The 25,830-nt window shown below is 39.2% G+C and overlaps 1 protein-coding gene and 1 long non-coding RNA gene across 10 annotated transcripts in view; one reads left to right on the forward strand and one right to left on the reverse strand.

Annotated features, from left to right (window-relative positions):
* Window positions 1-25,830, reverse strand: part of LOC119012128 (disks large-associated protein 2) — a 108,889-nt gene that overhangs the window by 44,439 nt on the left and 38,620 nt on the right. For all 8 annotated transcript variants that reach the window (XR_005072371.1, XM_037085628.1, XM_037085627.1 and 5 more), the window contains 2 exons: window positions 8,564-9,708; window positions 960-1,177 (listed from right to left, as the gene is read on the reverse strand). Coding sequence is in view for 7 of the 8 variants with exons in the window: in XM_037085628.1 (XP_036941523.1) it covers window positions 960-1,177; window positions 8,564-9,708 (1,363 nt within the window). In the remaining variant the exon portion in view is untranslated. The remainder of the gene's footprint in view (window positions 1-959; window positions 1,178-8,563; window positions 9,709-25,830) is intronic.
* Window positions 1-25,830, forward strand: part of LOC119012132 — an 83,832-nt gene that overhangs the window by 18,034 nt on the left and 39,968 nt on the right. The gene's annotated exons all lie outside the window — the stretch shown is intronic.

Raw genomic sequence — 25,830 nt, forward strand, 5'->3', positions numbered from 1 at the left:
AAAATGATGTAATAAATGATGATAAAAAATGATTTTGTTGCCAAACATCTTCACTTGGAATCAGAAGATAATGTAAACCCTCTTCAAATCTCTTACAGACAAAGGACATTCCAATGTTATGGAACCAATGACAACTTTTGTTACAATAACGTCCAGGTAGAAAACCCCTCTCTCACTTAAAGCTTCACTTTGTTATTTAAAAAGTATTGCTATGAGATCTCATTAATAAGAACTCCTTCACTGTCTAGGGTTGGAGACCTAATTTACCTGTTGGACCAATGAAATTGCCACAAATGACAGCTTGAGTTTACAAACTAGCAGTTATTCTGACTGCTGGTGAGACATCAGTGATGCCAACAAAGCAACACAGTACATAAAATATCATCACAGAAACATCATATGGGTTGGCCCATCATGTTTAACTATATGTCTTTAAACAATACAGTTATGGCTAAAAATGACAACAGAAATAAATAAGTTTGCTCATTTCACTTATCACGGCAGTACAAATCAACTACCACTGTTTACCCGGAAGTGACTGTTGCTCTTATCTTGACGTCATAATGATTTAGTCCACTGAAGGTTGAGCTAGCCTGCAATGTTAAACCATAACCATTTGCTCTTATCTCATTGTGTAGACCATGAACCATCTAGATCTACCACTAACCCACCAACAGTCCAGTTAATACCTCTTCAAAGCACAGAAGACACACATTGCACCAATCCTAAACCCAAGAAAAAAGCTCTTAATTTGTTGACTATGAAGAAATCACCACTTCCTTAATGACAGAAATAAAAGTAAGAAATGCAATCCCCCCTTTTGCATCATTGTGCATCATTTTCTGCATAACCTCTCAGCATCCATTAATCCATTAATGGTTGTTGAAAAAAATTTGGATAAACTGAATTCAAGACACGACTTTGGTGGTGACATATTTGACAAAGCTAGCCAGGCCTACCTTTGGGAGTCTAAATGGGGTCTCTGCATGGCTGATTTGAGGACAAGAGCATCAGGCCGAATGCCCTTCTGTGGGGAGGTCTTGGGGCTGGTGTCAGAGTCACCACTTTCATCATCCACCTCCCCCATAGCTTTGACGTAGCTACTGCTGCGCATTCGCCGACACGGGATTTCCTCATCCTTATCTCCTGGGTATCCACTCCATTCGTCCTGGGGCACCTATGGGAGATAATACAACTGTAATGAATACAACGCATTCAGAAGCATACATTTATGATAGTCTCTGATTTTTTTAAGTTTACTTGAGCCAACTGTCCTACTCAAAATATGAGTTCAGTACAGTGAGCTAAACCAGAGACATTTTGCAAGTACTAGGAGGCCCAATTAACCCAGCAAGTGTGAAAACTGTATCAGCCAAGTAGTCAGATATGCACTGGCTGTTTCTGAGGCCTTTTCACATCCACACCTCTATGTCGTTCCTCTATAAGCTCTCAAAGCTATAACGATGTTTAACCCTAGACAAACCCACTAGATGTGACTGTTATAAGTGGAGTCAAGCTAAGTACCTATCTGCAACCATGATCCGGGACTATTATAATTCTTATGAAAAAACATTGTGAAACGACTTAAAGCAACTAAAGGAGTAGCTGATGTTCCCAAGTGCCACTTTCATATTATAATATACATCACATGATGTTGTAGAATGTTTCCTTGTACTTCGTAGGCATAATGAAACCAATAGACCTGGGAATAATTCTGAATTTGTTTGCTTGTCATTACTCTTGTCTGTACTGCATGTGGCACCTGGGGTCCACAAAGTAGTTGCATCGCTGTGCTCTGTCAATTGCTTGGAAAATGTGAACATATTGTCCCTGTCCATGGTGCTGAAACATTCAGTTAGGTAGCTCTTTATGCCAAATCTGAAATCATTGCCTACTTCCTTCATTGTACTGTGGGAATTTGCACACCAAAATCTGAATGTCAAATGTGCAAAAAAATGTATGTAGTCTATGCACTGGGCTCATTTTCAAATTTGAGCTGTGTCTTCGGTGCTTAAGCTGAATGAAGGTCTTTCCATTTAAAGTTGTGTTTCTATTCTATTCACAACCATTTGTCCAAATGGTTATCATTTGTTGGGCTTCTGCAATACACTGGCATCTAATTACATGATGTATTAATTCCATTTGACATTTCAATACAAAATCAATCAAAATCATATATCCTATATACATATCTATTTAACTTTTACTGCGTAGGACGAATAGTACCTATATGGTGGGATTATTGATTTCATTGTATTGTAGTTACTTATTCAAGTCACTGTGCATTACTATTATTTTTGTCATTTTCCTCAGTAAAAATATATATTTTCGCTTTCTTCTTGCATCAAGGGGAGTGATGTCACATGTGCGACAATCACGTTTTCAGCATGAGGAAAACTCACGTGTAACACCACGCAGTGACACAAACATAAACAAAGGGAGGGAGGAGAGAGATGCGCGTTTTCTAGCTGGAAATACAGTCATTATTTTGAGTCAGTAAAAAAACAACACACAAATGCTTGATCGAGGGCACAGTTAATTGCTATTAATATTAGCCGGCTCTGTGGGTGCTGAAGAGCTTGAGCATGAACCGCGACTTTTTTTCTTTTGATGCGAAATTAATACGAACATTTCGCACCGGACTCAGTGTGCATGCTTTACATCCAGAACATTGCTGCACGGATATTCCGCAAATCTGCGCCGCATTTTCGCATCGCCGCGGTGTGAAACAGCTTTAACACAGTTAAACACAGTCGACTTTTTGGCAATACTACTTATTCCAAAGTTGCCTGAATAAAAAAGTAATTTGTATGTTGGGGAACAGCTGGCTTGTTGCGCTCATGGAGTAGACACTAAAGTAGAATTATACATACATGGCTTCCCTCAACTGTCAGAAGCTCTGTCTCCAGTCTGCACTTGACATGTCTACATTCAAATGCCGTGCTATCTGGAATTAATTCACAGCCTTTAAGCAGGAAAGAGAATAAAATAATTTCTGGTAGATAATTAGGTTACAATGTGCATTATTTTCATGTGATGGTGAGTCAGGATAGTCCCACTTCATTAAAGCTTTCTCATTTGCTGTTCTAGGTCATTCTCTGTTGAATCCTTCACTGCACTTAAAGCCGTGGGTTTTACATTTCCGACAGCAGCAACAGTGGTTAGTCTGGAATAAACACAAAAACTTTGTAGCCAATGTTTATTATCCTGACACTGCCTGGAAGTGTGTGGGAGAGTGTAAGTGAGAGCGCTGTCCCATCTGTATTTTTTCAATAAGTGGGTGGTAATAAGAAAGAGCACTGCATCCTGTGAGAACCGGTCATGCACTGTTGATATTTAGTATACAAAGAGAAAAAGATTGATAATGCTTTGGCTTATAAGCAGGACCCTAGCAGCAAGGCATAATGTATACATATGTTTGGGGTATTTTTGCATAGGTTTCCCAGAGATGTTGCCAAGGTTTCTGAGCTGTACAAACCTAAGGATGCATCAGAAATAACACAAATATATTTACAGGATCGTTTTAGGTAACAGCATTCACTTTAATGATCTGGTAGATTACATCTTTATTCAAACTTCATAATTGTTAGGTGCTGCGCTGGACCCACTGGTGAATCCTCCATTTAAATGACTTCAACAAAACATCAGGTTTTCCAGTTCTACCAATCGTGGCATGTTAGTATGTCAGCATTTCAACAACTATTATAACTTTAATAATGGCCGCAATCTACCATTCCATTAATCAATTTTAATAGAGTCCATGTTTGTGGTTTGGGAGAAAATTAATATGAAGTACTTTGTGAGATTCATCAGCAGATTTTTAGAAGGAGCTCAAATACTACTTTACATCCGCAGGATCATCAAAACACTTTAATGGGATGGGTAAAACAACCTTTGAGAGTAGCACTCATTTAAAATCCAAACATGGGCATGCTTAATTCAAGGATTATAGCAAAAGATTAATAGAATTTTCCTCAAACTCATGGCTGTGATGCAGTTTCTGTAGTTTTATGCTTGCACAGCAAAAGCTGCCAATCACACCCCTGAGGCCTGGAGACTGTAACTTTTTAAATCACCACACTGTCATTAATGGCACAGCGTCACCGCTGACACAAAAAACATATGGGCTCTTAAATTAGCTTTGACTGACAGCCAAAGTAGCACAGCAGATGTTTTTGACATACCTTGGCTTAAAACCAATTTTAAAATAGTGATAAAAACTACAGAGAGGATCAACATTAAGGTATGGATATGATCACAGCCATGACATCATGTAGCATAAATGGATTTTCATATTGTAAACAGTGACTGTTCTTAACACTACAGCATCAGGATTAACATAGTGATTAAGTGATTGTGTGCTAATTACTGTACACTGTGTGGTGTCCTGCTACAAACATGTACACATAACCAAATGTTTGTGTACTGAAAACCAGAAGGGTTTTAATGAGATTTAATTGTGACAGACATCAAGCTAGAGAACATCCAGTTTAACACTTAATTTGTGGTTTGTTGTATTTTATATACTGTTCACATTTTACCTGATTTGACTTACATTGTGTACACTGTGATTATTATTGACAAGTTACATTATTCACAGGATCTAAATCAGTGCTGCACAATGAGGCTTTGTGATGCTAAAGATGGTGATTTATGATGGCAACGTGTGACACACTACATGCTCTGGCACAATGTTGATCAGGCATCTATAACACTGTGTCAGAATGTGTTGCCACTGTAGCAGTTGTCTCAGTGGACAGGGCAGCCTTTCGCTCTTGAAACAACAGTCCCAGGCACAGGGCTGTCCCTAATGATCTGCGTGTCACTTTACCAAATCATAAAGTCTCTGCCACTGTCACTGATCTGACACCCCCCCCCCCCAATATGTTCTCCAACATGATGGCCAGCTCCAGCTGGGCAGACAGGTGAAAGACAGGACAGCACAAGGAATTTACATGGAGCTGATTTGCATGCTCCTTCTATTGGAGGTTGAAATTTTGAGACGCTAATAAAAGCACCCATTGTTTTCCGTGATCATTAATCTAACACATTTTTATCCCTAAATGTTTTTGTAGTCAAGATGAAAAAGGGTTCTGAAACCTTTAGACCATATGCTAATAGAACTCTCCTTTGAAACTGAAACAAATGAGCTTCTTTTGGGCAGCATGGCTCACTCCCTCACCTCTGAAACATTACATTTTGGCATGCAATAGAAGCAGATGAAAGGTGATCACTCAGTTAGCTAATGTTGTGCACCATATTTGTGTGTCACCTACTTCAAGAAAGAGACGGAAGTATTTTCCAAATGAAAATTAGCTAGCCTGCTTTTGTCCTCCTTCAGAGACCTATCAGTAAAATCATCACGCACACTAATCTGCTATGCATACATTTATCCTCTCCCACACGAGTGGAATAAAATGCAGCAAATTGTCTGGAAACTAAATTAATCAGGCTTAAAGACAGCAGTAAAGTAAAAGAATCATTTTCCTCCTAATTCAGAGCCATTGATTGTCTGGGGCTGTGGTTAACAAGACAGCCATCACTCATGGTGCTAGCTCATTAGCATTACCTGAAAGACCACCTGAAAGAATGTGTTCAGCTGTGCCCCTGAGGCAGCTTGACAGGCAAGCTGTTTCACACCATCATTAGTTGCTACTAAACTGAGAATACTTTCTATAAAAACAACTTTGGGATAGAGCATTGTGTCACTGCTGAGAATGATTATTTTAAAGCCACACAGCAGATGTTAATGTCTGTCTAGCACACAAAACAGTGACCTGTAAAACTGGCAGGACAATTTGTAGTTTGTGAATGAATGAGTCTTGTAATTTTTCCTCCCACACTAGGCTGGTTAGGTGCTGGCTGTTGAAGTGGTAAGATGTGCAGTTTTTGGAACTGAAGTAAGATTTTGACAGCTTACTCACTTAGTTGTTACTGCAGTAAACAAGTGCAGGATGTTTAACTCCCTTTTTCAGGAGTGCAGATTATGACCCAATTTGTCTCCATAATTTTACCTGGAGCATGTACTAAAAGGTAGGTGCCCTGTTGGTTTATTTGGGTATACTGTACCACATTCTGTAAATACACAGCACTTCAAGAGACATCATTGGTTGCAATAGCCACTGTATTTCTCATGGAGGACAGCAGCTAAGCCTTTAGGTATGTAACAGTAGATACTGTAATGGAGACATTAAGAGGAGACAAAGTTCCTTCCCAGGTAATCTTTTCAGAATCCCTGACATCGCCTGAAGGATTTCATTATTACATTAAAGCGAAAGCACTACCCTGGCTACACTTCAGACAAGGACAAGAACATATGATTGATTAAAGCTAGACGATTTATGGGATACTTCAGAAACCTTGTACACTTGCGTTTACTACACACACACAGCACTGTTTCTCACCTTCAAAACATGCCTCAAGATCCATGCAAAACCACTATTTATTTACCTGACCAAGTTAGACAAAGAAGACATCTTATAACTAGTTAGAAGATCAAATTTTAAAGAAAGTAGGGCTGCAAAGTTCATGGAAATATAATCGAAAAATAATCAAGTGCAATATCCAAATCACAAGGTAGCAGCATTATAAAGATGTACTGTACTGCTGCAGATATGCCCTGGCCTACACATCCTGTTCTCCAGATGTAAGCAGGGATCAGACAAGGTAAAAACGCTCACAATAAGTTGATCAAGGTCAATTCTCATTATCGGGTTAATTATGAATATCCTTATATGAACAATTCAAGAAAGCTGCCTAGCTTGCCAACATACAACGTATTATGAATTGCCCAATCCTGTGACTTTGGCTAAAGGCATGGCTTGCAAGGTTCCACAAGATATTATTTTAACATTTTGATGATAACTGGGATAATATCATGAACCAAAATTATGTTGGCCAGGACAGTTGTGACATGAAATTTTCTCTCATATCTTGAATCATATTTCACCTTGGTCAAAAATAATTGCAACAGGTTTTTTTGATTATATCATGCAGCCCACAAAAAAGTAGAAAATATTTTCAAAATATAGTTTATAAAATCAAAATTGAACAATTTATTGGTTACAGATAATGCTTAATTATATTTTTATCCTTGACTGTAAGACAAATTCTTGTACCTTTTCTGTGTTTATCTGTTGATGTTTCGTTTCCTTTCACAGTAACATTTAGTTTAGTTTGTATTTTTAGTTTGTACTTTCACGTAAGCCTTACCCTACAACACAGGTTGTTGGCTTTATAGGAAGCCAGCCCGAAGACTGACACCTACAAATCAAGATTATGTCAACAATTTGCCCAACACTGACTTGTCCTCCTCATCACAAGTGAACACAGACCCAAAGGACCCAGACACATCAAACAGATAAAATCCGATGAGCACACAGTAAGTGTTGACCACGACCCCTGTGTACAGATCTCCCCTCACTTATTCCACTGAATAAGGCTCTCAGTGTGGACACGCTCAGTGCAGAATGTGGCCATGTGTCAGCTGCTGGGTCTCTGCCTGTGGACACATAAGCTGGTCAAATGCCAGTGAAAGAGCCTCTGTATTGACAGAGTCTGTCCACATGGCACACAAACAACTGCAGTTTGTGTGGCTTTGTGTAGTCGTACACTCAACATGGCATCAATCATTTTTTTAGTTTTTAGATTTTTTTATTCTTGTTTTAACAGACAGACTGTAGGATTTGATGTGTATAACTCAATTTTCCTGAAATGATTCCAAACACTTGGCTTTTGACTGTGTTTTTTAAGCCAGTGGCTAATCTAGTTTAGTGTCTTAATCCGTCAGTGCAACATGCATATAACATAACTTCTGTTTTAATGTGCAACCTCCATCAGCTTTTTTTTAAGACACCAGACATGTGTGTTTTCTAAGTTGCATTTCAGCTGAGGTAAATCTTTATTCTTATGTCTTCCACCACCACATTGATGTCTTCATCTCAATAGACAATGGCTCCCTGAGGTGACTAGACAAAGGTAATCCTGGTCAAATATATCGACTTCTCACACACTGAACACTATAATTGCCCTCAGGGGAGTTACAGAAGGAAAGGTGGGATCTGAAAGCCCTCCCTGGCATGATTTCTAATCAATACATCAATCATTGATCTCAATTATTGTTATTTTATCAGATGGGTGATGTACAGGGTTTTTGTGCATTTCGTACCCATTCTGTCCACCACTGAAAGTCACCCTTAAAATGCTTTCTATTAATATGTGTGTGTGTGTGTGTGTGTGTGTGTGTGTGTGTGTGTGTGTGTGTGTGTGTGTGTGTGTGTGTGTGTGTGTGTGTGTGTGTTCAGCAGTGACAAGAATCCCAGCTTGGGCTACAACTTTTGAACAAAAAGTTGTCCTGCTACCTAGTTTTAAGGTTGCATGAACAATCACTTACTGTGCATGAACTCTTTAGCTCAAGGATATCTTCATTCATAATAACAAACTGTTAATATATGTTGACAGTCGCATACACACAGATGCACACAAAAACTATGTTTTCCATTTTTTCTGTCTTTTGTATTTTGTTTCTTTTTATGTCAATTTAGAATAGTAAAGTATCACCCACCTGTAGGTAGTGACATGTCCGCGAAGGCTTGAGGTCTGTGTGCATCATGGGTTTTTCTAGATTAAGTGATGACTTCCTATAGGCCTCCTTGGCCTGGCTGACTGTCAGTGTCGACCAGGAGCTCCTCTTCATGAATTTGCCCTCAGGCGCCATGGCCATGCTCTCACAGGCTGAGCACTTGACATCATTGTTACTCTTAGAGGTCTTGAGTGACAGGTCTCCGAAGTGGTGGCTGTGCATGGAATCTGGGTAGCAGTGGCTGACATGTTCCCCGTGATGCCGCGACATGACACTGGGTGTGCGGTAGGTGCTGTCACTATCCAGGTTGTCATCGGAGCTCCACCATCCGCCGGAGCGGTGCTTGCGTTCTTTGCTCTTGCTCCTCTTGCTACCGTGTTTGGTGGAGTGGTGGCCATGATGGTGATAACCTGATCCACCTCCTACCATATCACCTTTTGTGCCATTCATCTTGGATGATCCCTCCAGCGAGTGGGACTTGGTGAAGAGCTTCTGGACAGAATGAACAAGATGTCTGATGCGGCCAGGACTCTCGCTACGTTGCTCAGTGGTGGTGGATCGCTGGTACTGTAACGTGTGAAAGCCATCGCGGTGTAGTGGCAGTTGTTTCTCAAACTGGTCTAAAAGGTTAGCAGGAAGGCGGTTGCTCTTGGTGCCAGCAAGATGGGAGGAGGCGGCTGCAGCGGCCGCAGCAGCAGCAACAGCTGGGGAGGTGGCAGAGGCTGTGATGGCAGCGCAGTCGTCCCGTGTGGCGGAGTCATAATACTGAGAGCTGTAGTGCATTCTGGGGAAGGTGCTGCTGGAGATGTGGTCAGATGGAGCAGCTGGGGGCATCATGACAGGGGACATCATCATGCAGTCAGAGTGGATGGAGCTGCGCGGCGAGTAGCGGTGGTGGAAGTCCATGGGGCAGCTCTCTGTGGGGCTGAGCAGGTAGGACGAGTGGCGGGATTCAGAGCCATGGTGAGTGTGGAGGTCATGGACGTGGGGGTCATAGTCCAAGCCATAGGGTAAAGGGATCTGGTGCTGGGATCGGCTGCCCGATAAGCCCTTCATGTTCCTGGCTGGAGGGAGGCGTCTGCCTTCATTGAACTTTCGAGACGGGGACCAAGGAGAAAACTTCTGGTCTATTTCAGAGAAGAGGAAAGAAAAAACAGGAAACACGAATAAGATACATGCCAGCTGGAGAGAGGATTGCTCCGAGCAGTGTTCAGGAGTTATTGTTGTTTCCAATCCTAATCTCCATAAACTGAAAATGCTTTTGTGGCTCACCTTAAAATTACAAGCAAGAACATGACAAGATAAATAATATTATGGGATACTTCATTCATTTTACATTCTCAGTGATGAGATGTCCCTTAATCTCATAGACATGGACATTTTTGTTAGGGGTATAGAGACACTGATATATTTCTCAAGGAGTCTCTTTTAAGACAGGTAGAAATCCTTTCTCTTCTTCTCGAGGCAAAGGGTTTGTACTTTGTACTTAATGACACACTATGTGTCAAATCTCATCGCAGTAGTTCCTCTTCTGCCTTCGTAACAGCTTAGAGGTTTCAAAGCTCAGTGAAAGAGACTTTCACTTCTAATGTGTCATAGATTTGTGATTTTTCTCCTTTAAGCTACAATTAATTAAACCATCCTATTTTAGCACACAACTGATTTTATTATTTTCCACAAGGGTAGATGTCTATAGAGGAGTTTAACTTCTACATGAATCAATAAACATCATACTGCAGAGGAGAAAACTAAAGAAGACGTTATTAGGGCAACGCTGAGTAATAAATGGTACATTGATAGCACATTAATTGATATTATTTTATAGTTTAGATAGACTGGCAATAACAAAAAAGAAGATGAATCAAAGTAAAGGAGAGGGGTGACTTAACAATGACTGTTGCTCAAAATGGTACGCCCATTTGAACTTCTACACAGCTACAAAATAACACTGGTTGATGGAGGCTAAATGAAATGTTCAACATGTGGCGAAAATGTAAGAGTACAGACGCAACATGCAGCAATATGCTTTAATAAGATGACCAACTTCTCTGGCACCTAAACCACAGACCAGTAGTACCTGCACACACTGTGCTGACTATTACACCAGCAACAATCATTAGGCTATGTCTTTAAAAAGCAAAACACTAGTTTGCTTCAATTCATCTAATATATTTGTTCATAAAACTATCCCATAGCAATCTTAGTAAGTAGGGAGCTGATTTTCTCAACAACTTGAGCTTACTCCTCTGGAATCTGTGATAAAAGTATTATTTCTGAAGCCCTGCGGTGGAGAACCAGTTGTTATTAGCAGTATGCCTAATTATTTTGAGAAGAGCTCCACACATCACTGGGCGGTGATCACAAAGAGCAACACATTTTGTACTACTTCAAAGAGACTTTAAGATGAGAGGATTTTGTAGCTTCGATATGAGAGGTTAAAAAGTTCATCATCGCAATTCCTTTTGCTCTGCAAATCTCTGGAAGGCGCTTAATGATGAGTGCTGCACAGGCTCCCATGAGTATATCTACATCATGTTCATGAAACAAAATGCACATAGTTTATTATATTCAACATTATACTACGTTTTTAATGCATAGACTTTTATCAAGGCATTTCCCTCACACTGACCATAATATTAAGATTATAATATCTGATTGTGTTACCTCTAAACACAAGAGTGTGCAGTTTTAAAAAATGGGAGTACAATTCTCCAATTTCTCTGATTAACACTGTGGGCACTATAATATTTGGTAAATGAACAACAGATATGTGCTTCTAGTTACAAGCTTTAAGGACATGGCATCCGGATGCAACACAGGAGTTTTATAATTAGTATCTGAGAGATACTGAGAGTCAATGAGATCAGTTCTTTGTGTCTGCAGCTGGTTATACCTCACTGGTATAACCAGAATTCTAATGAAAAAGTAAACTCTTTATTATGTTTCAATATAAACAAAACATCAAAAATGTTTTTGTACTGTGACTTTTACTATAGAAAGGCCCACTCTTATAAGATAAGATAATTGTTAAGTTGTGTGAGCCATTGTGAATTAGGTTTGAAAGTATTTGAAGAATCAAGTGCCCCTATCCAACAAGCTACTTAGTTAAATCCTAACTTGATGCTCAAGTTTCCAGTTTGTCTTCTTCTCTGACACACAGTCTTGATAATGATTTGCTGCTCCTCTCTTGCCAATCAAGATACACGAAGACATTTTATACAGACTTTTTCCACAAAACGTAATGAAACAATCAGCGTTTTTAAAAGCATCTGCCATCGTGCTTAGCTTCCTGCATAACAATCGCAGCCTACATCTTTTCAGTATGGGATGAAAGCTGTAGGGTAAGCAGGGAGTCGATGGTGAAGCGCCTTGAGTGTCTGCCATTCCCCTGTAATTAATTACTTTAAGTTCTCTGCAGCAGGAAACCCCAGTCTGGAACAGTGCACACATCGTCTTACATAACATTTGGGATCTCTGATCTCACACACCATTTCAAAGGAGCCAGAAATAAAATGCACAGTTGTCATGGCAACCACTGCTGAAAACCCAGGAACTGTAAAAGGATTTTCAAGGTTGTTTGGGGTGGATCCCGGTTTTTTTTTTTTTTTCAAGTAAAGAACGACATACAGTATATAATGTGAGATAGACACTTGTGCTAGATTTACTATATGGGCTGCTCTGTTTGGTGCATTTTGTCGAGTTCATATGAATGATGAGTTTAAGCACAACCAACCCAGAGTTAACTACACATTTGATCATTACTTTAAATACTATGTCTTAGGATTTAAATGTCTCTCATCCAGAGATACCCATATTTGCATGATCCCCCTCTGAAACAAATACAAAACACTTCTGACACACTAACCACTAAAATCCACCACCAGTTAAATTTGCTGTGCTGCAAACAAATAACCTTCTTTGAACATTACTACTAAGTGGTTGTAATTATTGTTTTCATTTGATTGATGGCCTTGCTTTGCTTCCAGTTTTTGTGTAACTACAGCAGACATTAAACCACACTGTTACTCATGAGATGGTGTAATCAGTCATGATTCATTTTCACATTTTTATTTTAGCAGAAGTTCAACATTTTTGGTTATTAATAAAACAGTAATGTTTTGTAGAATGTCATGGTAGTAATCACTGTAGTACCAATCCTTCTATGTTGCTCTCTTAATCTCATTTCCACCATCATAGCTCTCTGTTGTCTCCCTCTCACTGTCTCTCAAATTCACCGCATTGAGTAGATGACCGGTTGCTTAGGCAACAAAATGTGTCAGATTTAATATAACAATAGTAATGAATGTGCACAGAGATAGTGTGTCTACATACATACACATGCCATGTTCATATGTGCAGCGTTATGTAATCAAAGCTTTTACATCCAAACATAAGCAAATCAGTCATCTAACCTGATGCTTGTGCATTCATCAGAGAAGCTAAGCGTATATTAAGATTTTATTCAAATGCAGTTTCATTTATGCAGTGAAGTATAAACCAATGAGGAATAAACCATATTTCTCTTAGTAAACAATAACTAGAGCTAACCAACGTAAAGAAAACACTTTGTGTGTAGTATTTTGAATCATTTGACTGGATCAAGCTGTGTAATTTTGATGATTTACAATACATTTAAGAAAGTAAAGACACCAGCTTTAGACCCACATTATCCATCCATTATACATTAGAGGATGGTTTTAACATTACAGTACCTGTCTGGATCGCATAATTTTTATCTCAAGACAATAACCTGTTTTCTTGCCGTCTCGAATTTGAGGTAATTGTATGGGTAGTACAAGATGTTACTGAGTTAGAAAGTTTGAAAGTGGTTGTGCAAGTAGTTCTCCACAGAGTCCTGTACAGCTACATGAATTAGGGGTAGACCAATTATCGGCCCAGTATTCCGCATTTTCCAATTATTGTAATCAGCAATTATTTGTGATATTGCCAATAAAATTAACTTATTTAAAAATGTGCTACTTTGGCTCTGATGTAACAACCTCTGACAAAATGTCCTATCTACAACACATAACAATCTGAGTGTAACACATCACAGTTAAATGCTTTTAAACACTGAATAATCTGAGTCTGCAGTTTCTAATAATCAGGGGGAAAGCCATATCGGCAGACCCCTAGTTTGATCTGCTCACGCATGCAGTAGCCAAGCTCAATCATCCATCTCCACTCGAGTTAAATACGCATTAAGTTATATCAGAAACCTGTCCACATCATTCTCTGACCTCGTACACCTTTAAACTTTACCCCTATCATCCTCTGAGCAGATCTCAGCTGCTTGATCAGGCATTATATCTGTATTGTATCTGCATAAGCCAAGCTACATCAGTTTGGTTGGCTCAGTCATCAGGCTGTCAGGTTGAAACGAATATGAGAGAAAGACAACAAAATCTGCAGTCTAATGTAGTCCAAAAAATTAAATAAATATACTATCACCCTTACTACTTTACAGAGGTGATGGCCAAAGCTGAGTGGAATTTAGTGTGTATACCATTTTGAATTAGGCAAATTCAGCGATCGTGTATCACTACATGGTAACATGAATATTATACAGTAGTAAATACACATTCAGAGTACACAAAACATCTGTTTGCTCCCACAGAGTGGTGTCTGTATCACTGTCAGCCTAATCTGCATTTTCTCTCTACAATCACCAAGCATTCTGATTATAGACACTCTCTTGAGGTGGTTTGATTACTCCATAATCAGCTGTTTAGAGACTAATCTTTCAACCCAGATTGGTCTCTTTAGCTATCAACTAATTCATTTCAAGTAGAGTCAATTTGACATAAATCATTTTCCAAAGAGAGACAGAAAGAGGAACAAAAACTACCAAGAAGGTGCTAAATCTTTCTAATTTTATGAATAAATCATCAAGCAGATGAAGATTATGGCTGCAGGATAAATATTTTCTATTACTTTTGTATAGCCCTTACTTTGGTCCACAGATACATCCAGCTGTAACTTCATTACTTATCATCAGCATTACATGTCATCGCTAATATTAGAATTTCAGCTATGATTTTAGGACTGTTTTGCCTCAAGAACACACATTTGAATGCCCACAGTACTAGACACAGCAGTTCCAGACATATTATTTTAGATGCACACATGCGCTAGTTTAAACATCATTAGCATTTTCGGGAGAAGTGTTTCATTCAGGCATAGCAATAAATGAATGAAATCTTAACCACTGTATCATTGCTATTGATACAGTTAATGAATTCTTACTGACACTAGCAAGCTACCCCAAGTTACGCTAGTCCATAAGGCTCTAGAAAGAAAGGGAATTATTCACTGGTGGTAGGTAGCTAAAGTTAGCTTGATAGGGTCATTTTACCACTGCGTACTTATCAAAACACTAATGTAGTTAGTATAATTATTGATAAAAATCCTTCAATGAATACAGTACATTTCTCTTTTACTTAATAAGATACAAAAAAACAGAACGTCTGGAACTGCAGACACTCTGGCACTGCCAGTGATGCCTGTGACCTATTCTTAGTGTGGCTGTAAAGGTGGTGAAGTCAAGTTATGGGAGTTAAAATCATATAACAACTTGGTCTAGTATAGCAACACAAACACACACTGACTGTCTGCCCAAGGAGGCCTGTGTCATCCAGCATTTGCAGCAGACTGCTCCCCAACTTCCTCTAATACATAGTGGCCAGTGGACTGTTCTCTGCGTGTGGGGGAGGTGACATGAAGGCAGGGGATGCCTGCAGGCTCAACAAACAGGTCAAAAAAAGCTGTGTCATAGGCCTGAGTCTGGATAGCCTGCAGGCAGCAGCAGAGGGGAAGATGAGATCCTCAGCTCTATCTTAGACAATACCACCCACTCTCCCTACGATGAGCTGATGCAACGATGGAGCACCTTTAGCCTCCAGCTCATCCGCCTGAGGTGAACCGTGGAGTGTTTCAAGTCCTTATGCGAACAGACTTCCATGTGGCCCTGTAACTCTTACTTCTGACTCTACAAGTGTGTGGGAACTCTTGAGGTCTGGTTGACTTGTGTCTGAAGAAGGTTCAGAAGACTCTGGATGTCTTAAACAGAAGCATTACATTAGATTAGAGATTAGTGAGTCTGTATTGTTCCAATTGTTGCAATTGCAATAGACAATAGAGATGTACTGTACATCTCTACAGTGATTCTGTTTGTAAATCTGCAGTAGCACCAGTTCAAAACATGGGAGAATGGGTCAGGGGGAGAATACGCCAGTCATTACAACCACTGAGGTTTGACCAATCATTTAACCCCAAATATAAAAAGCTGACCATGCACTTAGCACATGTTCATCAACTGACAAGATGAACTGAATATATGAGAGGAAAGCTACAACCAAAAGCAAAAGAGAAGTAAGAGGACATGTGGAGTGGGATATTGACAGACTACAGAGGGGGAAAAATAATGCCCCTGACAGGCTTTTGAGAAAAGCAACCAAGCAAACTTGTTTCCATTTCAGGGTGAGAGGAACATTTAGAAGATTACATTTACTGTTGAGAAGATTAAATGAAGCCATGGTGTGAATGTAAATCAAATGGTGAAAGTTGAGGCAAAATACAAGATTTTATAAAACCTTTTTACAAAAGTGACGGTTGCTGACACGCTGAATACAAAAGGTTCTCACTGTCAAGATTGATTTTTGTCCTATGGTCTATGAATGCAAATACTCCCTCTTGGCTATTGAAGAGCTTACATTGCAAATCCATGAAACACTGATGATAGCTTTCCTCTGTCACAGCTTATGCAACAGCTATTGTGCATGATCAACAGGCAGTTTCCTCTCTACCTTAAATGTGCTCCTGTCAGCACCTGATGCAGCCTGTTTTTTTTTTTCCTGACAAAGATGCCACACGCAGAAGGGGGAGAGATTAGGGCGAGTGCAAAAGAGAAAAAAGAGACAGGGGAAAGCCTCTCTGCTTGCTGTGCTCTCTGGGAAACCAGTGTGCTGCTGGCTGCGAAGTGAAAGCTCTGCCGCTATGCTACAGTCAGCGCCTGGCCAGCATTTCCCAAGATGCTTGCATAACTTGGAATAAATGAGGCCTTCCTCCTCCACACCAATGCACAGCAAGCTAATGCCACAGGGAAGAACAGAGCAACAAGCAGCCAAACTGTAGAGCATGAATCACACTGTTGAAAAACAATATCCTTGACATAATTTATCGATCATCGTTGAGCAAAAACATCCGTTCTTAATCAATTTTTTTCCCTAGGCGTGACCTCTAAATTAAAGACCCATGTTTGTCGAGATGAGAAAAAGAAGCCACCACCCACTTAGAAACAAACCATATCAGGTCAGTTACAGAGTTGTCAGATGACTGTAAAACTGTAAAATGATACTGGAGGGCCAAAACAAACGGGGAGCTGAAATGAATATCATGAAGAAACTGCCAGTTCTTATTAGCCTCAATCTTTACAGTCTAGGATAGCAGAGCCAAGCAAAGTGGCTGAATATGTATTAAACACAGGTGTTATCATACACAGAATTCATAGCTGGGTAAGTACTTTAGTTTCCAGGTCATGGTTCAGTACAAGTTCGGTACAACAGGAAGGCACCTAGTCCCCCCTGAGATCGCCAGTACAGCCTGTAGTGTATTACGCAGTTAATAGTGAACATACACTTTCACTTTTCACATATTTTTATGCAGGGCTGATTTTAAAAAATGTGGATGTAATGTTTAAGACAATTGTTTTGGTAATGTCTTTGGTCCTACTGTCTTACCATCTACAGGCTGCACTAGTAATGGTTGGAAATAGCTTTTAGGTGCATTACCACCTCCAGAATGATTATAATCTCACCCACTGACATTCAGTATGCTCTCAGCATTGTGTGACAGACACATTCTTTGAATGTTTGCATGTTAGGACACAGGTACCATCAACCAGTTAGTATTAGTGATGAAACAAAACAATGCCAGAAAAGTTTAGTAGACCTCAACTGCAAGTCTTAAATCTTATCTAGTGCTAAACCAACCTCAGAATTGAAATTTGAAGGAAGCTAACCAGGTAACAAGCCAACCAGTGTAAAACTGATTTACAACATGAAGTACAACACAGATGCAATGTAGAGTTAAGTTAGCGACCTTTACGAGCACAGAGTAACACTGCAGTTGGCCACAGTCCATTTAAGGTCTTACTCAAGTTAAACTGTTTTCATGTATGCTTCACAGCATGTGACTTTGTCTTCCTGTTGCCATAAATGAACCAATTAACAGACTATTTCTGGATACCTGAGGTGTCAGCCACCCCCATGGCAACCTGCCAAAAAAGAAGTGAAAGCACTCAACACCCCTTTGCTTTTTGAGAAAATAATAGTATTCATTAATTTCCTTGCCAACTAATTGCTAGTCAGGGTAATATGAGTCTAGAATTTGGGGGGTGGCTGTAGCTCAGTGGGTAGAGCAGGTTGTCTAGTCATTGGAAGGTCACTGGGTTGATTCCTGGCTACCCTGGGCTGAGCTGGCAAGTACTGTAAAGTGCTTTGAGTACTGGAAAAAGCGTTATATAAATGCAAGTCCATTTAGAATGTATCCCACTGAACAAGAGACTGGCAGGCATGTTTGGAAAGGTTTAATACAATCACTGACATTCAAACCTGGAATGAAAAAGGGAAAATGATGGTCTGGTAAAAAAAATCAATGTCTTTGACTTTGTACATGTGACTTCTAGATTTAAAAATGAACTGATCCTAAGTGAGAAACTTTAAATTTTGTGAAAATTGGTTTTCTTCGCTGGAAGTGCAAATTCTCCAAAAGGATGCTGTGACACTGTTGCCAAAAAAAAGCAGTATTAAGATTAATTAAATGAGCTAATTGGACCTGAAATGGTGAAAACAATGTAGAAAACATGTTAGTTGTTTGAAATTGTTGTTTTATGTTAAATTTAAGGAACTCTTGGCATCATACAAATACGATGTTTAAGTCCGCCACCATTTTTTGTGTCTGTTCAGATGTTCATCACAATGTTTCATGTACGTCATGATTTATTCACCATTTCGTTGCATTTTACTTTTATCAATACACCAACCTTTCCACCTCAACAAAGCATAACACTTTATTTGCTTATTTTTGGCATTTCCACTCAGGATAGGAAACGTATAGGCTCTTTACACCATCCTTGTATGTTAACATTACAGAACAGATGTACACACTTTCGCTTTCAAATATTTGACAGCTTGTGGTGTTCAACGTAGTCTGACATTTTTGTTTTTTTTGTTTTTTTTTTCGAGCATAAACCAGTCTTAACTGCTCAGTTCACAATTGTCTGTCTGTATGTATGTATGTATGTATGTATGTATGTATGTATGTATGTATGTATGTATGTATGTATGTATTTATTTATTTATTTATTTATTTATTTATTTATTTATTTTAAGGGAATTTGTTTAGATGATCAAATATATGGTAACAGTGAGTAGCAAAATGAATGTCTACTGGAATGAAATAACTAAAGCAGGTGTTATAACTGTTATAACTCAAGCAGTACTGCAGATAAAGCAGGAATGGGATAGCTATTTAACGGTAACATATTTTTTTACTCATACGCACAGTGAACATTACGTAACTGGGAAGAGTGTTAAACCTTGCAACGGAGACAAAATCATATTCAATTGGATGTAGCTTTGCAGCAGAGGCTGCATTTCACCTTTTGATATATCCGCCCACTCCCTCCCACTGCTGCTGCTGCTCTCTCCTCGGCAGGCAGACACTGGCTGATGTAGTGATGCCACACACCCTGGACACAGCCTCAGTCTCTATATACGCCCTTCAGTGGAAGAAATGCCAAATAGGGAGCTTATAGTCCATCACTGCTCACTGTGCAGCAGCCTGTAAAACCTCCCACACTGCATTGATTTAACAAAGAACAGGGTCCTAAAGCTGCAACATGTGATTCCCTCTGGGTTTATGTGTGTCTCTGAGTATAGATATATATACACGTTGTTCATGCAGAACATTCAAAAGATGAGCAAAATGATCCCTGAAATAAGCCTTAAGGACCTCATGACAGCACCTCCTTCCAGTTTATGAGTCAGATCTAACCAAGTTTAACACATCAAGGCAACCACGTGAGATGACCAGAAATGGTATAATCCCCTCGGCATTAAGTCTGCCCCTTTTCATCAGGTACTAATCTTAACCAATCCTTTGTTTCAGGCAGTGTACCAAAATATATCACTGCTGATGATACAATATGGAAGGGAAAAAAAAGAGTAAACCCCAGGTGTAGGAGGTGCATGTTTGGCATCCTGCCTCTTCTCATTCAGGTCTTGCAGTAAATGTTGACACATCTCCATGGAAACTGCTCACATGTACAGTATGAAGCAGAAGTCTCACTTGGTGCTGCCTTTGTGAGTTTGAATATCGAGACTTCTGCAACACTTCAGCCTTTTTTAGTTGAGTAGGATGTTTCAGCCTCCGCCTACAAATCTTTGCCTCAACATATTGTTCTGAAATCTACTACCATATGGAGAACACTGCTTTGTTCTACATGTGTTATATCTGTTTTCACCATGTTGACCACAAATTGCATTAGACATTATAACTGACATTATGACTTCTGTATAAGTGACCTAGGTGGACAGTGTTACACGTAGGTGTATTTTGGGTTGCCTGCGTCAGAGCCGAATACAACAGGTGTTCTGTTTTGTTTTTTTGAACTCTGAACCCGAGTCTGATGCAGTTAATGTTATCTGAAGCACTGAGTCTTTCCCAATCACACAGTTGTTGCCATGGTTACAGTGTCCCTGTTTACCATTATTACAGAGAAGTGCATTATAGATTACTGTGAAAATGCATTGGTCTATGCACATAGATATAAACTTAAAATTAAGCACATGTATTTTCATCATCATCATCATCAACATCATTTCTAAAAGAATTTCCAAACCGGTGACCCATTGAGACCCGAAAGGTTCTGGTCAGATATCCATGCTCTAAACTGCATGTAATGAGAGCTAAGTTTGTGTTGTCTACACATTTAGCTTGTTTTAAAATGTAGACATTATCCTAATTGGAATTACACAGATATAATAACTGTCTTCATTGCTTCGCTGGGTGGTTTTGATGCCTCTACATCATTTATAACAGCCGTTGAATATGCACCTCATTTGCAGCACAATACACACACGGTCCAAATGGTCTGAATAGAGTTACTGCATAGCTTCACCAAAGTAAGCAAGCGTACCATTAAGCTGGTGTTCACTGTAACTTTCAATAAACTTACTTAATCTTTAAATCTGCAAAATGTACCGGTGAAATTCCTTTAAATAGTAAGTAAATCTGCATCTAAATTTCCCCGTTTGCACAACTGCTGGAACTTTTGTGACGTTTTGGAAATATACCATCTGTTGTGGCTGAGATGTAGATATCAAGAGCACGGAAGTCATAGTGTGACAACAACAACAACAGTGACAGAAAACAGCCAGGGAAGCACAAACACTCAAGCCCGACATGCGCCAAACAAGACACATGAAAAAGTGAAACAGCAATGCTCTTTGCATTACAGGTTTATGTTGTCCATACAACATACAGTTATCCTCGCACATTTAACAATATAAACAAAAACTGATCACTATAAAATTCAACATTCAAATTCAACAAAGTCCTGTAGAAATGTGTGTTGTACTTGTTATTAAACCTAGAAATAATATTAGCTGGTCAAACTGACAGTTATAATGTTTTCCTGATGCACAACATTATGCCACTGAGCTGTAGTTCCTATTACATTAAAGGTTTTGTATTATGAATGTTCTTACATAAAAACACACAAAGAAAAAAAGGAATCACATAAAAGCGAAAAGCTCATCCTCAATGTATTGTTCTATTTGATGTTTTTTTTATGAAATAAGGAAAAAGTTTCCATCCAAAAAGTGTCCTGATCTCTGCACCTCATATCTGAAACAACTGCAGTATTAAAGCACAAGATGGGCCTTTATCCCTATCATGTTGTAACAGATGTTTTAGTCAGAATGCCTGCTTTAACCACATACTCTATCAAGCTATAATACCAAAAAGAAAAGCAATGCTCTTGCAACATCTTTCTTACATGCACCTTGACCAGCACTCTGTTAAAGTGTTACACAGCATGTGGAAAGGTATCAACATGGTGCAGCCTGCCTGCAGCAAGTACCCCTGCACAAAACAAAGTACCCTGTGTGCCACACGTTGGCCTATAACCCCGTTCTGATTTATACTAGCAGCTACATTATCGCTGACTATGATTGACAGCCTTCAGCATGTTTATACAAAGTCATCCAGACATCCCACACACAAGATACAGAGATACAAAGTGACACTCAAACAACCATTGTTTGGATTATTATATTATATAATTATATTCAAGCCTTAATACTTTGATTTTTATAGTATTCATAGATGTTGTTACAGTATCTAACAACTGTAATTGTTAGTAATAATAGATTCCTAGGAGAAGACATTTTATTACTCTGTGACAAATTATCATCCCACTTTTATTACACCATAAAATGCCTTACAAAACAGCTGCTTGGTGGTTGTATCTTTGCACTCTATTTCTCTATTTGAGGCTTTCTCCTCTTTTCATTTTCTTCACTAAAAGGAAGAAAATTTGTTATTGAGCTTAGCCATTAGTAGTTAATGTATGCAATGTATTATGTAAAGTACACGGGGGGGTATTTAAATGCAAGTTTCATACAGCATTGCATTGCATACTTGTTTGCAACATCTCAGATAATAGTGCTGAGAGACAAATCCAGATTTGTTACAGTACATATACGCTAGAATTTGGTGTTTTTCTTTTCACTGGGGACAGCAATGCCTTAAGTATACCCTGAAGTCAATGAAGATATTATAAGGTTATTGGGTTCAACAGGGTCCTCAACAGGGTTTTGTATTTATTATGTGAATTCCTTTCAGAAAGGGAAACAGCTTTTAAACTGCTGACGTTTTGTATCAACATTAACATTAAGCAAAAAGAGTCAGTTATGCTTGGTTACAAAGGGGGGTACCAGAAAGCAGGATGGCATCCCCCCTCATCCCTCCTCAAATCATCAGCCTCCAATAATACAAAGTGTTCACTTTACAATGCACACTCATTTTGGGATGTAATTGCAACTAAGTGCTATTTGCATTAAAGATTACTGACAAATACTTCCTCAATTAAGAAAGAAATCACCAGGGATGTCTTATTAACTACAATGCAATTGGGGAGCTTGACTTTGAAATGTTTTGCATTCTTGCTTGAAAAATGTACTTAAAAGAATGACTAATTAAATACCAGAATATTAGCAAATTCATTTTCTGATGATTGACAAGGTTAACTGATATTTTCAGCTTTGCATTTGTACCTTCCTTCAGTGGCAAAACCAAAGGTGTATATTAAATCCAGTAAATGTGAGCACTTCTTTCATCCACTAACCAAAGTACCAGGAGCTGCATTTTTCTTTCAAATTGTCCACAAATGAGCAGCAATCTTGAGCAGAGAACTGTAAAAGAGAGACAACAATCTGTCTTTCTGTGCAGGTCTAACAATTTGCCATTTTTGATGCATTTTAATCATCTCCAGCTTGTGAATGTATTCAGCCATGTCATTCGTTATTTTCAATTTATGTTCATGTTGTCGTTTTGTGTTGACTTCAGCCGATGTGGCATGGAAATGGCACAGTTTAATGGCCCAATGGTAATGTTACATGCTCTTTTGCGAGGCTTCCAGGTGGTAGTACGAGCCCAAGCACTTTAAGGACAAAGATGGATGATGCAAATTGAGAATTGTTTTTTGTCTTTCTCTGCCGCCAACATGTTCTGTCACGGTTCTGGAGAGGGTTTCCACGTGTGGGAATTCAGAGGTGCGCCACTCTCTTAATTAGGCTGTTTTGTCATGTACCGCTCCATCTGTCTTGAGCCTACTGCAGCAGAGAGAGAGAGAGGAAGAGAGAGAGAGAGAGAGAAAGGATGCTGGGTGGGGGACAACTCCTCCCCCAATATCTGTACAGCCTGCACCAGATTGTCAAACAGCCAGTGTGAAATGTTGAGCTTTAATGATGGCTACCCAAATGCAAAGCACATGAAATATAGAGGACAGGCCCTCCTCCGGATGGCTGTGCTGAAGACTGATTAAAAGATCCGTCACGTTGCTCAAGCAGAGACTGAGAGGCTACCATGACAGGGGTCTTATAATAAGCTGAATAGAGGGGGTCAAACTTGGAAACAACAGCAGAATTTGCCCCACCCAGTAAAATCAAATAAATTTTATTTATATAGCCCAAAATATGTCCTTAGACTCTCAATTCGAGTGAGGAAAAACTTGCCATGTTGATGGGAAAAAAAAGACCCTTTTAGCGTGTAAAAAAAAAAAAAAAAAAAAATTATGGAAGAAACCTCAGGAAGAGCCACAGAGGATGGATCCCTCTTCCAGGACGGACAGACATGCAATAGATGTCACGTGTACAGAAAGAGAGCAACAATGCTTGTTGATGGTTGTTTAAACAATAGAAAACAAGGCTCATAAAAAACAATTCCTAAATTCAAAGCCTGTTTACAGGAGTCTAAGACTAGGATCTACACTTACTGTATTCCCACACTTCCCAAAGGTTAAACTAGCATGCACTGAGGGAAAGGACTGCTTGGAGAAATTAACTCTGTTTTGTTTGTGCAAACAAATATCATAAAGACAGAAGTGTACAATCATGCGTAATTTAGTTGAAACACTTTGCTCTCGCTGATGTGAATTATTCAGAGTAAACACTGAGGTGGCAACATGTCCAGGCCAGGTCAAGCCATTTGTCTCTTGAGAAAGTAGGGTAAAACCTTGTTACTGTGGCAACCAGCTATCTCTTGACATGGAGATGAACTGTCGCTTCAAACAGAAAAATAACATGAAAAAAGAATCGTTCAAGATGTGAGTTTAGAACGCTACTGTAAGTGTAATCTTTGAGTATTTCTTTTCATTTTAGTTTGTCAGGAATCATGGCCACTGAAAAAAAAAACTGTCATGAAGCCAGATTAATTTCCATCTGTTGACCAACTAAATATAGTACTTATCTTTAAACACTTTGTACTTTTCTAAGGGAAAACAAAATCATTGACCCACATTTAGTTTTTGTCTTTCTGTCATGTGCAGTAGCAGATATCATTACAACAAACCATTAATGTCAGTCTTTCCTGTTTGGTGTAACCTCTGGCAAAAAGCAGTGATTGCCGTTATGTGTTTAACCACACTTTCCAGAGATCCAGACAGTGTCGCCTGTGTGACATCAGTCAGTTGGCAGTCTGTAGACATTGATCTTTTATTTGTTTGTTCGAGCACAGCAACTGTTGTGTTGCAACACTAGCAGAGCCCAGAAAGAACTGTATCATCGCTTCACACACGACTGAGTTGAAGAATGAGTCTGTGGCTTTATCTCCGCCTACCCTTCTGGCTGACCAACCGTTACCGGCTGATGGAAAACGCGTCACTAACTGTGCGCCACTTGTGATTTTCCTGGGAATGTCGCCACAGACACCCACTTCGTAATGATCCAAATGCAAGGGCTTTCATTAATGGGCCAAGTGCTCAATCACCATTGCGTCATTCAGTAAGACATTTATTAAAATGAAAATCTTTGAGATTATTGCTTTAATTGCATTGCTGGGTAAAGTTTTCTATTTGTAAGACTTGATTTGCCGAGCACATGGGCGAAAAGATGTATTTTGAGTGTATGGAGGTCATGTGGTCACAGTAAATGCCAATTGCCAGGTTTGCTGAAATAGAAGCAGATCTGTTACCTCATTTTGATCACGAGTCATTGCACATGTATAGTGTTTGTAACATGGCAGGCTGATTCAAGCACTCAAAAGCATGTCTACGCTCTACCAAAAAATGTAGTGATGAAAAATAGATGTGATCGTTGTGCCAAAATAATTTCACGCAAGCAAGTCTGTCTTACATGAATTTGCTTTCCCTGCAGCATGGAGTGAGAATGCAGAGTACTGATGTCTGCTGTTATAATGCTTCATAATATACTGCACTGTAAATTTACATAAAGTATAAAAACAGCTAACATCCAACTTATGCATGCATCTTATTTCTTTAATGTGATTTTTAACCAAAAAACAAAGTTTATGAAGGGTAACCAACCTAAATTTAGTTGTTATATTCCAGTTTGTTTTCTTACTCAAGCAATACTCTAGGAATGATAAGCAAAATCTGAATAAAAAACATAAAACGTTCTAAAAGAACTTTTAAGTAGGCCCAAAGTGGACGCGCGTTCACATAAATA

This window comes from Acanthopagrus latus, chromosome 22, assembly GCF_904848185.1.
Source record: "Acanthopagrus latus isolate v.2019 chromosome 22, fAcaLat1.1, whole genome shotgun sequence".
Taxonomy (NCBI): Eukaryota; Metazoa; Chordata; class Actinopteri; order Spariformes; family Sparidae; genus Acanthopagrus; species Acanthopagrus latus.